General features: G+C 40.3%; 1 protein-coding gene across 4 annotated transcripts in view; it reads left to right on the forward strand.

The window, feature by feature from the left end:
• Positions 1-14,424, forward strand: part of DSE (dermatan sulfate epimerase) — a 112,295-nt gene that overhangs the window by 55,825 nt on the left and 42,046 nt on the right. For 3 of the 4 annotated variants that reach the window (XM_054505519.2, XM_045865364.3, XM_045865363.3), the window contains exon 2: positions 6,536-7,004. In XM_054505519.2, the coding sequence (XP_054361494.1) occupies positions 6,589-7,004 (416 nt within the window). In that variant the 5' untranslated portion in view covers positions 6,536-6,588. Of the gene's footprint in view, positions 1-6,535; positions 7,005-14,424 lie in introns of those variants that run through there. The other variant, XM_045865365.3, reaches the window with a different exon arrangement.

The raw sequence follows: 14,424 nt of genomic DNA on the forward strand, positions 1-14,424 counted from the left end.
CACCAGGCAATTATCAAATAATTTTACTACCTGTGTGGTTTTCTGATGAAGCCAGAAAATATTTCCCAATCTGCTTGATAGTTGTATTTCTTGTAAATGAATGCAGTGACATTCTGGTTTTATATATGTTGGGGGAGGAGGATTTTGGTTTTATTAACATCAGATAGCACATCCAGGACGATCAGCTGAGATACTGATGACATTGCCTGAGCTAACTCCAGACCCTTGAGGTTCCCTTATCAGCTCAGGCAGGGGCAGCAGATATCTCCCAAGTACTCATGTACCCCTTCAGTCATAAATTTATTACTAGGAAACACTCTGCAGCCAGAGGTTTTATTTTCCAGGCCCTGTTGTATCACTGGGCCTTTTGAAAGAATACAGCAAGAAGCAGTCCACCTTTTACACACCAAGAATTATGGGCTTTGGGAGGCAATCAAACTCAGATATCGTTTATTTAATAATTACTCTTTTCTTTGAGGGCAAAACCCCTGACAAATACTTGGAAAGTCTCAATGGTTATATGCTTTCTTTTCCAGTGAGTGTTGAGCTTACTAATGAATGATGTGTTAAAGAGTCAGGAGCAGGGGTGGCCTGGGTGCTCGGTTGTTAAGCGTCTTAAGCGTCTGCCTTCAGCTCGGGTCATGATCCCAGGGTCCTGGGATCAAGCCCCGCATCGAGCTCCCTGCTCCATGAGAAGCCTGCTTCTCCCTCTCCCACTCCCCCTGCTTGTGTTCCCTCTCTCGCTGTGTCTCTCTCTGTCAAATGAATAAATAAAATCTTAAAAAAAAAAAAAAAAGAGTCAGGAACATACTGTTTGAGTTTCAGCTGAGTTTCTAAAAAGTGGCATGACCTTGCCCAGACACTTACCATCTGTGATTTCCTTATTTTGCTTATAATATTTAGTTTTTTTCAAGAAAATATTTTATGAATAGGTTAATATAATTGTGCATGTCTGAAAAGTCTTCCCTTTTATTAAAAATATTTATAGAGCTCTTCATGTCAGGGTCTATGCTCGGTGCATCACATAATATTTAATCACCCCATGAAGTTGGGATCGTTTTATGGATGAGAGAATGGAGACTCTGAGAGCAGGAGTCGTTGGTCAAAACTAGCAGACAGCAGAGCAGGGATTTTTTTCTTCTCTCCATGCCCAGTGTTAATCATAATGCTGTGCTCCTTAGACTTGACACATGCTGTAAGAGCGTTTTTAATCCATCTTCATTTGGGACATCTTCTACTTTCTACAGGGTAATATCACTCTTCGATCCTTATACTTTCTATATTTTCTAAAGCCAGGGAAATTGAAAGAACTTTTGTGCTACCATGTGACCATTTGGAAACCTACTTCATTTCTGAAACTTGATGTTACTAGTCTAGTTTTCAGTTCTTTTCCTCCTGAGCATATTCTTTCTGTGCTTTCTTTGTATAAGGATGGTGAAAATGGGAACTTCAATGTCACTGAATATTGTTAAAAACTTGGTTAAGGAAAAGAATGTTGGCTTAGGATTTAAGAGATCGGGTTCTAGTTCTGCCTTTAAGATACTGTTAGAGTATCAGTAGACACTAACTCTTAATACTGTTTGTCACATCAAGTTATTATAAAGTAAAAGATCAAATATGTGAAAAGCATTTCACCAAAATTTCTGTGTCAGCAGTCATAATCGCTGCAGTGGATTGTTGGAACCAGGATTAAAGCAAAATAATTTTAGGCTTATTGTTGCTTTGTGAGGACCTACTTAATTAGAATTCAGGCATCTTGTTAAATGCTTTTTGTATTATTTGGCTTGGCCTAAGCATACTGTCAGATTTGGACTGCTGCCAATACAGGCTAGGCATTCAGGCAGGGGGATGATCAAATTGCTATCTCAATTATCTGGTAGTGACAGGTAATTCTTAAATGACTATATTATACTTATTGATTAGGTGAAAACTTAGGAACGTTTTGCTTTCTGGGCTGTGTAGAGTGAGACAGAAGAATGGGAAAGAAAACTAGGTAAGGAAAGTTAGTGTATTATAGTGGAAGAGAAGAGGAAAGGCTTTTAGGGGAAATGAGGCTCCATAGAGTCATTCAAAAACATCCTGAGAATTGATTTATGAGTAAACTGAAATATTCATGGCAGCTGCCGGGGATTGCGCATGATGTTGCCATATTGAAAATGCCATGCTCTTGAGCTGGGCCAAGTGCAACCTAAAGATTTAAGGGAGTCGGCAGTGCTCTGCTGTGTCTGTAACACATGAACTAGGGGGAGAGTGGCTTGAGAGATCACCCACAGACATCTGAAAGTAGACTTGTTCAACGTGTGTGTGTGTGTGTGTGTGTGTGTGTGTGTGTGTGTGTGGTGGGGCAGTGGGAGAGTTAGAGTTGGCCCTTCTGGTAAACTCAGTGGTCATTGTTTCACTTAGCATTTCAGCATCTCCCAAACTTGAGTCATTCAGCTACCACTTTCAACAGTTTTTGCGCTATCCGTTTACTTTTTTTTTTTTTAACTTTTAAATGTAAATATGTTTTGAACAGGAACTTTATATCTCTGTTGAAATCTCCGGTTAGATGTCCCAGTGATAGTTTTCCCATTGAGATAAGTTGGCATAAAACCTGTCCATCTGTGGTCCACCTAAAATGATCATGAGAGACACTCCTTTCATGTAATTTCAGCTCTTCTCTCTACAGAGTGGTATGTAGAATGCTGAGGGTAGAAGTTTCAAGGGGAAACCCAAAGACTGGAAATGGGGGCTTTTCAAGGTAATTTTCTGGATAGGTTTAAGATGGTAGATGTCTCCCTTCAGGTTATCAGCCTAAAGTAAGTTTGAGTTAGACTTTGATTAAGTTTAATTTTTTCTTTTCTTTTCTTTGAAATTTGTTTTTAGGCTATAGAAGTTTCTCGGCCTTGTGAGTATTTTCCTCTATTAGTTTCCTAGCAGAAATATTTTTCTGAAAAATTCAGAACTTGCTTTGGCTTCAAATAAGAGGGAATAAAGTTTCTACTCTGCCAACACCTAAGTCCAAGGGTTAATTCAGTTTAGCCAGCATCTGTGAGCTGCCTTTTCCTTGTCGAGCACAGTGCTAAGTCCTGTTGTGAGGCACGGCATAGAAACCGTTCCATGTGATAACTGGTATGTGCCAGATACAGAACAAATGAACTCTTTGGATAGATCAACGAAGGCCTTAATCGCGGGAGAGCAGTGGAGGCTGGGTGAGTCGAGTGCAGTATAATAGGAAGGCAACACACTCTGTGACATGATGAATGCTACGGCCCTTTCTTCCCAGGCGGCCTGGGCGCGTGATTGTTCTGTAGAATTTCTGTGGGTTCCGCACTGGCCCACATGGTATCCCAATAAGAATTTATGTTTTAAATGTGTGGTAGCTCACAGCTCACAGCCTTGCTGCCCTGACACCCTCACGTGAATTTGCAGCGATAACGAGGGAACCTTCAATAACAGTTGGCATATTGAGGTGGCATGATTCCCAAAGCAACATGTTAATGAGGTTCTGTGCTTCAGGAGCAACTCTTCTTGTTTAAACATACTCAGCCATGACCTACGTAACGGGAAGCGATGTGGCAGAAGTGGCTGGGATCACAGCATGAGTCCTCTCTGCAGCAGCCCCCAGTACCTCAGTGACTCTGGACCTGGGTAGGAGGACAGGATGCATAGGGAGGAGGGAGAGAATAAAACAAATCAGCCTTTAGCTACCTTTAGGGAATGTTGGTATAGGATCTGAGGTAGAGAAATTCTAGTCTCCCTGTGGGTTCTCACCCATTCCCCCAAAATCCAGCCTCCCACAAACACCTAGAACGTGAGCTACAGATTCAAAAACCAGTAGTTGAGAGAAGTTCTTCAATACTATCCATGTAGGGGTCAATTAAAGGAGAAACTTCCAATTCATCCTCACTTCAGATGCCTACAAAACCTCCACAGTGTTAATTCCATTGATAACTGCATCCAATCTTAGACTTTGGTGGATTTAATATAGGCAGGCTTTTTTTTTTTTTAATTGTTTGCATGAATGTCCAATGAAAAGAGCAAAATAATAAACTTCGGGGTGGAGGTGGGGGTGGTGGGGACTCAGCATTACTTTAGACCCAGCCATGTCTCTGTGTTGCCAGAGACCACACCCCTCCCCAGACATAACCACAGAGGACTATTTCTTTTGACCAGGTCTCTGACCTTGAAGGGTCTAGCCAGCCTCCTTGAAGCTTTGGGTGCTAGACATAATATGAGTAGAGTCCAAGAGTTATTTCTATTTCATATATTTTATTTAGCGTGGCTATACCAATTTTTTTATTAATCACAAGATTGACTCTTGAAATACATCTACAGTGCTTTGCAAATTTGCTACCCTTGAGTTTCATATATATATATAGTCTAAAACACGTTCAGAAATATGAAGAATACTAGAATTAATGGCAAAGTATCTATAAGTGATGCCATATTGCCTTTCTCTTGGAGATAGAGCAAGTTGAGAATATGGACTGATCTCCAGTGTATGTTAAATCTTTGGTTTTCTTTCTTATGAATGTGACGAGGCAGCTTTTCCTTAGAAAAATAGTTTGTGTTCAGCTGGGGAGGTTGATTTTTCTCCATCAGTTTCTCTCTTTAATAATTGAAAACTACTGTTCATTATTTACATAAAACTGTCTTTTTCTGGTCTGTTTTCTATAACCTTTCCCCTCTGAAGAATTTTAAGAATTCCCTGACTTTCCTCTGGGGGATTTTATGGCTGCTTCATCCCAGATGTGGGACACAGAGTAGGCTGAGGTTTTTTGTTTTTTTTCTTTTTTCTTTTTTAAAAATATTCTTGTATTTGAAAGATGTTCTTTTAACCTGTGCCACTGAAAAAAGGATTTTTAAGAAAGTTAAGCAGTCAAGAAAATATGAGTTTGGTTTCAATGCCTGACTTACTGAATGACACCAAAATCCCGTATGCAAAATGAAAAAGTAGGCAGCAGTTTCAAATAATAAGGGGAAAATGCACACATGTTATTTCAGCCTTTTGATTCTGGGATTTTATTTTCTGAATGAAGGCCTGTCCGTTTCTAGTCCCTGCAGCCCCTTGTCTGGCCTTTCAGTACACACCTGCTGATGTCAGCCCAGGGAATGCATGGGCTTGGCCGTCGGTTACCCTGCTTTTGTCTTCTCTGTCCCCACCTTCTTTTTTTTTTTTTTTTTTTAAAGATTTTATTTATTTGACAGAGAGAGACACAGCAAGAGAGAGAACACAAGCAGGGGGAGTGGGAGAGAGAGAAGCAGGCTCCTCACTGAGCAGGGAGCCTGATACGGGGCTTGATCCCAGGACCCTGGGATCATGACCTGAGCCAAAGGCAGACGCTTAACCATCTGAGCCACCCAGACGCCCCTCTGTCCCCACCTTCTGCTGACACAAAGAGGATATAGCTTTACTCATAATATTTTGTCTGCTTACACTCTTACAGATGTATTGATCCTAATCCCTGCTTCAGAATGTAGAATGTTAGGAAGCCGGGAGAAGCCAGAATAATGGAAGCCTATAATTAAGAAAGACAGGATTTTCTCTTTTTTCCTAATGTCCATTCAGATTCCCAGACAAATTTCACCACCAGCTTTTGGTTATTGTGGTTTTCGTGTTAATGTCTAAAAAAATACCGTAAGATTTAAACTTTTTTGAGTTCTAAAATATGAGAAAAATGCCAAGGAGGGTTTGTCTTCCCTACTTGAGCAAATATTATATGGTTTCCCTAAGTCCAAAGTTCTGTTTTCCTCAATGAGTACATGTCTGAAGTATCATGTTTACTTGATTAAGTAATCAATAAAATTATTAGATTTTTTGAGTATAGTTTTTTTTTTAAGATTTTATTTATTAGAGAGAGAACATGAGCGAGGGTGGGGGGAGAGGCAAAGGGAGAGGGAGAAGCAGGCTCCTCACTGAGCGGGGAGCCCCATGCGGGACTCGATCCCAGGACCCTGAGATCGTGACCTGAGCCGAAGGCAGACACTTAACCAACTGAGCCACCCAGGCGCCCCTATTTGAGTATAGTTGACATACGATGTTATATTAGTTTCAGGTGTACAACTTAGTGATTTGGCAAGTTTGTACATTATGCTCTATTCACCTTAAGTACAGCTACCGTCACTGTACAATGCTATTATAATAATATCATTGACCGTATTCCTTATGTTGTGCCTTTTATTCCTGTGACTAAATTATTAGGTTTTAGTAAGTCTCTTCCTAGCTCAATTTTTTTTTTTTTTTTTTAATGAGAGAGAGAGAGCACATGAGAGGGGGAGGGTCAGAGGGAGAAGCAGACTCCCTGCCGAGCAGGGAGCCTGATGCGCGAATCGATCCAGGGACTCCAGGATCATGACCTGAGCGGAAGGCAGTCACTTAACCAACTGAGCCACCCAGGCGCCCTAGCTCAAATTTTTATTGTATTTTTTTTTTAAATCTAAATTCCTAAGCTTTAGTTTTTAATATTTAGACCCTCTCCCAGTAAGCAAGATTGTCTTTCCTACTTTGTTATGTCCCCCTGGTTGACATCCCCTTTTCTTTTTCCTCCTATAGGATCTTTCGAAGATGGTTTGGCTGCCTTGGAGATTTGGAGATCTGATGCCACGATGAGGACTCACACACGGGGGGCTCCCAGTGTGTTTTTCATATGTTTGTTTTGCTTGGTGTCAGCTTCCATCACCGACGAGAACCCAGAAGTCATGATTCCCTTCACCAATGCCGACTACGACAGCCACCCGATGCTGTACTTCTCCAGGGCAGAGGTGGCGGAGCTCCGGCTGCAGGCGGCCAGCTCCCACGAGCACATCGCCGCCCGGCTCACCGAGGCCGTGCACGCCATGCTGTCCAGCCCCTTGGAATACCTCCCTCCCTGGGACCCCAAGGACTACAGCGCCCGCTGGAATGAAATTTATGGCAACAACTTGGGCGCCTTGGCCATGTTTTGTGTGCTGTACCCTGAGAACATGGAAGCCCGAGACATGGCCAAAGACTACATGGAGCGGATGGCTGCTCAGCCTAGTTGGTAGATTTTTGTCTTTTTCTTCTTACTGTATCAACTCTGCAATTTATTTATTTATTTATTTATTTATTTATTTTTTATTTTATTTATCTATCTGACAGAGAGAGACACAGCGAGAGAGGGACCACAAGCAGGGGGAATGGGAGAGGGAGAAGCAGGCTTCCCACTGAGCAGGGAGCCCGATGCAGGGCTCGATCCCAGGACCCTGGGATCACGACCTGAGCTGAAGGCAGACGCTTAATAACTGAGCCACCCAGGCGCCCGACTCTGCAATTTAAAGAAACTGAATTTATACACACTGAAATCTTAGAGGCCAGATTCTCACATACGTGTATGAGTGAAGGGGTGGGGTTCCTTGTTATCTGCGGGGTTAGCGGCTTATGAATGGCTCATAGTTTCAAAAGACTCAGTAATGTCCGTGTTTAAAGTTAGCAGGAGAATATTTAGATATAACCTAGCCAAAGAAAACAATTTGCTGCATTGAGTAAATACTATTATCTCGATTGTTGAGAATTCTTTCCTCCATGGTCAACAAGCATGTATTACGGTCATCTGGCTTTAGGTTCTTATTGACCCCCAAGTGGTTAAAACCTTCTGCCAGCAAGAGATTTTAGCTAATTAAGATTTATTTAAATTTTATGACAATTAGGAGCTAAAAAGGATTGGGATAGGATTAACTGCCAATTTATAAACAAGAGCTTATCCAATAACTACTGAACTGCCCAAACCTGTAGGAAAATGTGAGGGATTCTAACTATATAATAATTTATCTTCAGATGTTCCAAGGTTTGGAAACAAACTTGCTGTCCCTTTTTGATTAGCTTAAATTTCTTTTGTTTATAATGAATATGTCTACCTAATTCCAAAAAGATATGGGGTAGGTTGATTAGGGATTCTGTAGGTATTCTTACCCAAATTGTGTTTTAATATATATTCATGGTACAGTTGCACCAAAAAAATTACAAACTATATGAAATATCCTTTCAAAATTAGAGAAGCTTCTTTTTTATAGGGCTATAGAGAGCTCATTTTTAAATGCTTAGAAAATCAGTGAATGCGTTTAATGCTGTGATGAGTTACATATCACATGTCATAGGAGTGAAGAATGGTAATTTGCAACCTTCCTGAATTCTGTCAATATGGTAATGAAATTTAATTTTTCCTAATTTCTGCCAAACTGATAATGCTATTTGCTTATAGAGTTTGAAGGATTTTCTGGAATTTCTTAGTGAAGAAAATTATGGAAGAATTGGCATTAAATCCATATCAGAGCTGAATTTTTAGGACTTATTGTGGGGTGCCTGGGTGACTCAGATGGTTAAGCATCTGCCTTTGGCTCAGGTCATGATCTCCAGGTTCTGGGATCGAGCACCGCATTGGGCTCCCAGCTCAGTGGGGAGTCTGCTTCTCCCTCTCCCTCTGCCTCTCCCCCTGCTTGTGCTCTCTCTCTCTCTTTCTCAAATAAATGAATAAAATCTTAAAAAAAAAAAAAGACTTGCTGTTAGATATGTATAATAATTTGAAGTTTATAATATTTTAGGTTGAAAAGAACCTTTTTATTTGGTTTGTATGTAGTACTTTCTGAGCCATGTATGCAGTACTTTCTGATTTTGATTCTAATTAACTGATTTTACTCTATTCCTGACACCAAGAAAGATAATAAAAGATGTGTGAGAATTTATTTGATATTTGAACTACAAGATTATATTATCAAATGTTATAATTACTTGACATTGTGTAATTGGTTAAAAATGGCAACCATTACATATTTGAGGAAAAAAACCTCCGTTGCCTCTAAAGCTACTTTTTCTTTTAAAATCCTTTTTTAGATAGAGAAGTTAAATTTGTCAGATTAAGATACTGATGAAAATGTTCCAGAGAATAGTTACTGTATAAAGCCATCTGTTTCACTTCATAGCTAACTGTGAAGTACCATTGTTTCATGGAGATTTTTTTTAACACAAATACAATAACATTAAGAGAATTACACAAAACCCGTGCAAACGTTATAAAGCATTCAAGAGTATAAATACCAACTTGAATGAATGCTGTTATTAGAGAGGATTAGACTCCTAGGATAAAAGAAGGGAAAATTAAACAACTTCAAACAAAAATGGTGGTTTCCATATTGTTTCCACAAGTTGAGGTTTACTGGTTATTGAGGTTTGTATAAATTTGTCAGAAGACTAGTACTTTATTCATGGCAGTATTGATAAAAATAGGTATAACTCTATGCTATTATCTGGTCACCAAAAAGTCAGTCTGTGATTTAATAGAACTGAACAGTTGACTTCTTTCTCTTGACCTCCTTGAAGCTGGAGGTCAGAAATGGAAAATTTACCCTTACATCTGGTTTCTAGTGCCAGAAGTGATCTTAGCAGAAAAAAGTGGAGCTACTGGAACATTTTGTCTCGGCAAGTACTGTTACTAGGTTCTACTTTTAAATAATTTTATGGAAATTTTAACTTTTTTTTTTTTTAAGATTTTATTTATTTGAGAGAGAGAGCACGAGTGGTGGGGAAGGGCAGAGGAAGAGGGAGAAGCAGACTCCCTGCTGAGCAGGGAGCCTGACGCGGGACTTGATTCCAGGTCCCTGGGATTGTGACCTGAGCCAGAGGCAGACGCTTAACTGAGCCACCCAGGTGCCCTGGAAATTTTAACTTGTTAAAAGCTACCACACCCAACCCCTAGACTCTTGTATTTTCATTTAGATTCGTAGTTGAATGTAATCACATTTTGACAACTTAAATGTTTTTATTCAGCTATCCCTGTTTAAATCGACTAAATCATATGTTCCCAAAATGCACAGAGAGGTATATTGTGGATGTTGTCACTGTCTTAGGACATAGTTCACCTCTATTGGTTTCAGAGAAAAAACAGAACTAGCTCTTATTTACCAAAGAGATCAATAATTAATATCATAGATTTGTTTTTTAGAAAGCTTCCTACAGTGGCTTTATCAGACTGAACACGGTTGCCATTGTCCTTGAAGGGCATTTCTGCTCCTTTTAAAACCAATGACTAAATTGTGTTCATTCACTTATTCAATCAACTAACTTTTACTGAGTATCTGTTGTGTGTCATGAACTAGGCTGGGTACCGGGGATTCAAAGATGCAGTGATAGTCCAGAAATTGTACACGTCGCCCCTAGAGTGAGGAGTACTGCAAACCTCGGGGATTTGAAACCTAAACTAGGGCTGTGCCCTCTTCTCAGAAATGAGTGTAAGGATCACTGAATGAGAGGTTTCCTCAGTTTCATTCATGACTTAAAGGTTTGTATTGTGCTGCACTCTGATGCGGTAGAAAAGTACTAACTCCGGAGTCTCACTGCCTGGATTTGAATCTCAGCTTTCCATTCTTCAGCTGTGTTACAGCAGACAGACGTTCCTAATTTGTCTGTGCCTTAGCGTCCTGATACGTAAAGTGGCAATAGCAATATCTCCCTCACAGCCTCGTTAGGATTAAACAAGGTGATGGGAAGTACTCCGCGCAGTTCCTGTCACCTAGTAAGCCTTCGGTACATAAGAATAATGACATTAATGATAAGTATTGTTACTATTATTTACTCAGTACTTAGACCCTGTTTGGCTTATAATTTAATATATGTAGGCTCTGAGGAAATAGTATTTGGGATTTATTTGGAGATTTTACTCATCTTTGTTCAAATGCCTCTCTGAACTAGAACATCTGTTTAACGCACAGAATTTCCCTTTTGGCTTTGTTCCATTAAAATGCTCAGTGATGCTCCCAAGGGCCCTTTTTTAATGCATACAAGAATCTGATGGTAACGCCAATGAAGAAGGCTTAGTGGAATGTAACAGTGATGTGTCTTGTCTGGTATTAAAAAGAAGTCCATCTGGGATTATACGTGCATACAAATGTATTAATATGGTTCATTTTTCATTTGAGTATTTTGTAAGTGAAGAGCTAAAAGGTAACATCTATATATTCACTTATTTAAGGCTCTTGGGCCATTGTAAAAGAAAAGTAAAGGAAAATGTTGTCTAATATACTGTTCCTGTTATATGTCCATTTTATGTGACACGTACTGCAAAGTAGAAAGGGAATCTGGAAGATTGATCACGAGGATGGTAGTGATTGAAAAACAATAGCATGCAAAACTTTTCTTCTTTTAGCATTATACTTGCGTGTATCTCCCAGCACCCCGATGATCGGGCACCACAGAAAGTTGGGTCCTGTCTGTGTGCTGTGTCTGCCTTTGCAGGATGCCACATCCTCGCTCACACACTCCTTTGTTCTTCTGACTTCTCCTAAGGCTCATATGTTCATAAAGTAAAATTAACAGTAATTTAAGTTTGTTCTTAACTTAGTTCTAAAAATCAAATTTAAAAAGATAATCATTTTAACTTATATATACTGGCAAATCATTTTCAGCATCACCAAAAATGTCTTTAACCTCTGAATGAATAGCCTTTTTTTGGTCCCCTATAGATCTCATCTTCCAAATGAGAACTAGGATTTGGGCTGCAGTGGGCTCTCTATTTTATATAAAGACTTGATTAGAACTTAATATGCAGCCACTTGAAGAAAGCTTAATGAGCTGAGACCATAAGTCTAGAGCTGGTAAAAATAGAAGATGCATTTTAATTCACTTAAAGTGAATTCACTTTTTATATAATGTCACCTAGTCACTAGAGCAGGTCTGCATGTCAGTTGGCATATGGGGATATTCTCATGTGTAAATGGTTGATTTCTGCCTTCAAACCTTACACAGTTAAAAAAGAACACAGCTAGATTCCAAATAAATGTTCTCCATTAGCCCTCCCCCCCCCCCAAAGCTTAAACTTTAAGGTAGGAAAATAATAAAAGCAGTTCTTAGTAGAGATTTAAAAGATATCTAGAAAGTCAATTTTTGGAGTTTTGGGACTCAGCACATATTACTCTACTTTCCTAAAAATTTCATATGTATATTTTTATTTACTTATTTCTACTATACTTTCCCCCAGAAGATTAAGGAAACAAAATACAAGATTCAAATTAAAAGTAGCTGAAAAAGAAAAGGGAAGGAAAAGGTTGGGGATGTCAGCCGAATTAGGAATGAGACAGTTGCTAAAATGTTGCATCTCACAGACCATGAGTGGGCCAAAGGGGGCCCCCCATTGTTTAGCTCTAAAGAGAGTAGGCTTGGGGTGCCTGGGTGGCTCAGTCGTTAAGCATCTGCCTTTGGCTCAGGTCATGATCCCAGAGTCCTGGGATCAAGTTCCGCATCGGGCTCCCTACTCAGCAGGAAGCCTGCCTGCTTCTCCCTCTCCCACTCCCCCTGTTTGTGTTCCCTCTCTCCCTGTGCTCTGTCAAATAAATAAATAAAATCTTTAAAAAAAGAGAGAGAGAGTAGGCTCAGTAAGTTTTGAAGTGTAGAGTGTCCATGGGATCAAAAACAGATCAGTTATTCTATAGAACTACTACTCTTGACCCACGTAACAGAAATATCTCCTGGGTTTTTTTGTGAAGAACCTTCACAACAGTCTCATGAACATCCCTACAGCACATATGTGATGGGTTGCACGAGGCTGTTTTTTTTCCTTTTAAGATTTTATTTATTTATTAGAGAGAGTACACATGCACAAGCGGCGGGGAGGGGCAGAGGCAGAGGGAGGAGCAGACTCCCCGCTGAGCAGGGAACCTGATGCAGGACTCGATCCCAGGACCCTGGAATCATTACCTAAAAACAGAAGGCAGATACTTAACCGACTGAGCCACCCAGGCGCCCAATGAGTCTGTTTTTTGTGCCAGACCAGACTAAAGGCAAGGTTGTGGCTTTAGGTCACGCATGTGTCCTCCACCTCTTAGCATGGCATTAAGTAGACTTCTGTCCAGTGAATGAATGAATGAACACTATAGCATCCCTGGGTAAAGCATCTCCAAAGTGAAGTTCATTGAAATACAGGTGGAGGTGGAAGGGATGGATCTATGGTTTAGCCTCAGGCCACTTTTCCCCCCTAGTCTAGCTTAATCTTTCAGTAGAATCTTGCATACGTATCAGGAAGCCTCCCTGTACATTGTTATTTCACTCAAGCTCGTGATGGATGCCATTATACTCCTCAGGAAGTTCTTGCTGTGATCTAGAACTAAAAACAAGCAAAAGAAACAGAAAACTCAAATGATTATTGGAAAACACTACGGATCCTGAATCACTTAAGAAAGGCTCAGTTGAGTCTATTTTACTTAATAATATGAAGAGATGAATGCACTTACAAGAGACTGAAGATAGGATTGTAACAAAAAGGATATATTCAGCTCTAGTTGATAGCGTCTAGTTATCTTGTGTGCATTTCCAGGCAACAGGCTTTTGTCCAAGCATTGTAAACCCTGGGGAATGGTCCTCGAATAATGGTCTTTGGAGGCTGAGCAGCGCTTGAGCCTTGACTCTGCCATTTTATTAGCCATGCATCCTTTGGCAAGTTTTTTAACCTCTGTAAACGTCAGTGTCTTCAACTATAAAATGTGGATGATCCTTCCCGTGTAGTGAGATAATGCATGTGAAGCTCTTAGCATTATGTACCTGGCATGACACAGAAATAGGTATGAACGTGGAGCTTGATTCTCAAGTTTCTTGATACACAGTACTCTGTTTTACCTGCTCTGTCACTCTGGAGTTGTGTTTTTGAGAAGGATTCATTGTGAATCATGCTTTCCTCCTTTCTTTATAGTAGTTTTCCTTACTGATTGTCAGAAAATAAATCACAGAGGAAAGAAATTACTTCACTCTCGCATTGGAGCCAGTCAGCTACAGGAAATCAGCACTGGTGGGGGAAACAAAGAAAGCTGAACTTTCGGACAGAGAAGTAATTGTACTTTGATTTGCAGCTGACTGAGTACTAAATCCTTGCCTGTGGATTGCAGACTTCTGGAGAGTGACATCTGAGAGTGTATTTGGAAAATAAAATAAAATAAAGTAATAAGGTAAAACGAAGGAGAGAGAAAAAGAAAAAAAAAAAGGAAAAGCCTCTGGCATATGGAAATGAACCAATCCGTTTCATTCCTGTACATTCCAAATTGAAGTGTGTGCCTGTCTTTCTCTCAGCATGCCCTCACTGGTCTCCAAGAACAGTTCCCTACAGCTGTTTCGCAGACTTTTTACTTTTCTGAATTGTTCGTTAAGGCTGGGAATCAAAGGAAGGGGGAGGTGTAGCTGGGTCCCAACATGTGGAGCCCCAGCACCGTGAGTGAAAAGACCAGGTTTTCCTCTCATGACCTTACAGTGGTGAAGACGGGGAGGCTTAGCCCAGAATGCACCTGGAAACCATTGGATTCCAGGAAACACATCCAGTGAACCTGGGGAGACAAATGCTGGGCTCTCAGAAAACCCAGCCCCCAATTCCCCTAACTTTTTCTCATTCCTGTTTCTCCTTCCTTTTACCCTTCCCCTGCCTCTCTTTTTTGCCTTTTTCTCCTCTTTTC

Source organism: Mirounga angustirostris, unplaced genomic scaffold (genome assembly GCF_029215605.1).
Source record: "Mirounga angustirostris isolate CCGP_5_RB_7025 unplaced genomic scaffold, mMirAng1.0.hap1 SCAF_8, whole genome shotgun sequence".
NCBI classification, from domain to species: Eukaryota; Metazoa; Chordata; class Mammalia; order Carnivora; family Phocidae; genus Mirounga; species Mirounga angustirostris.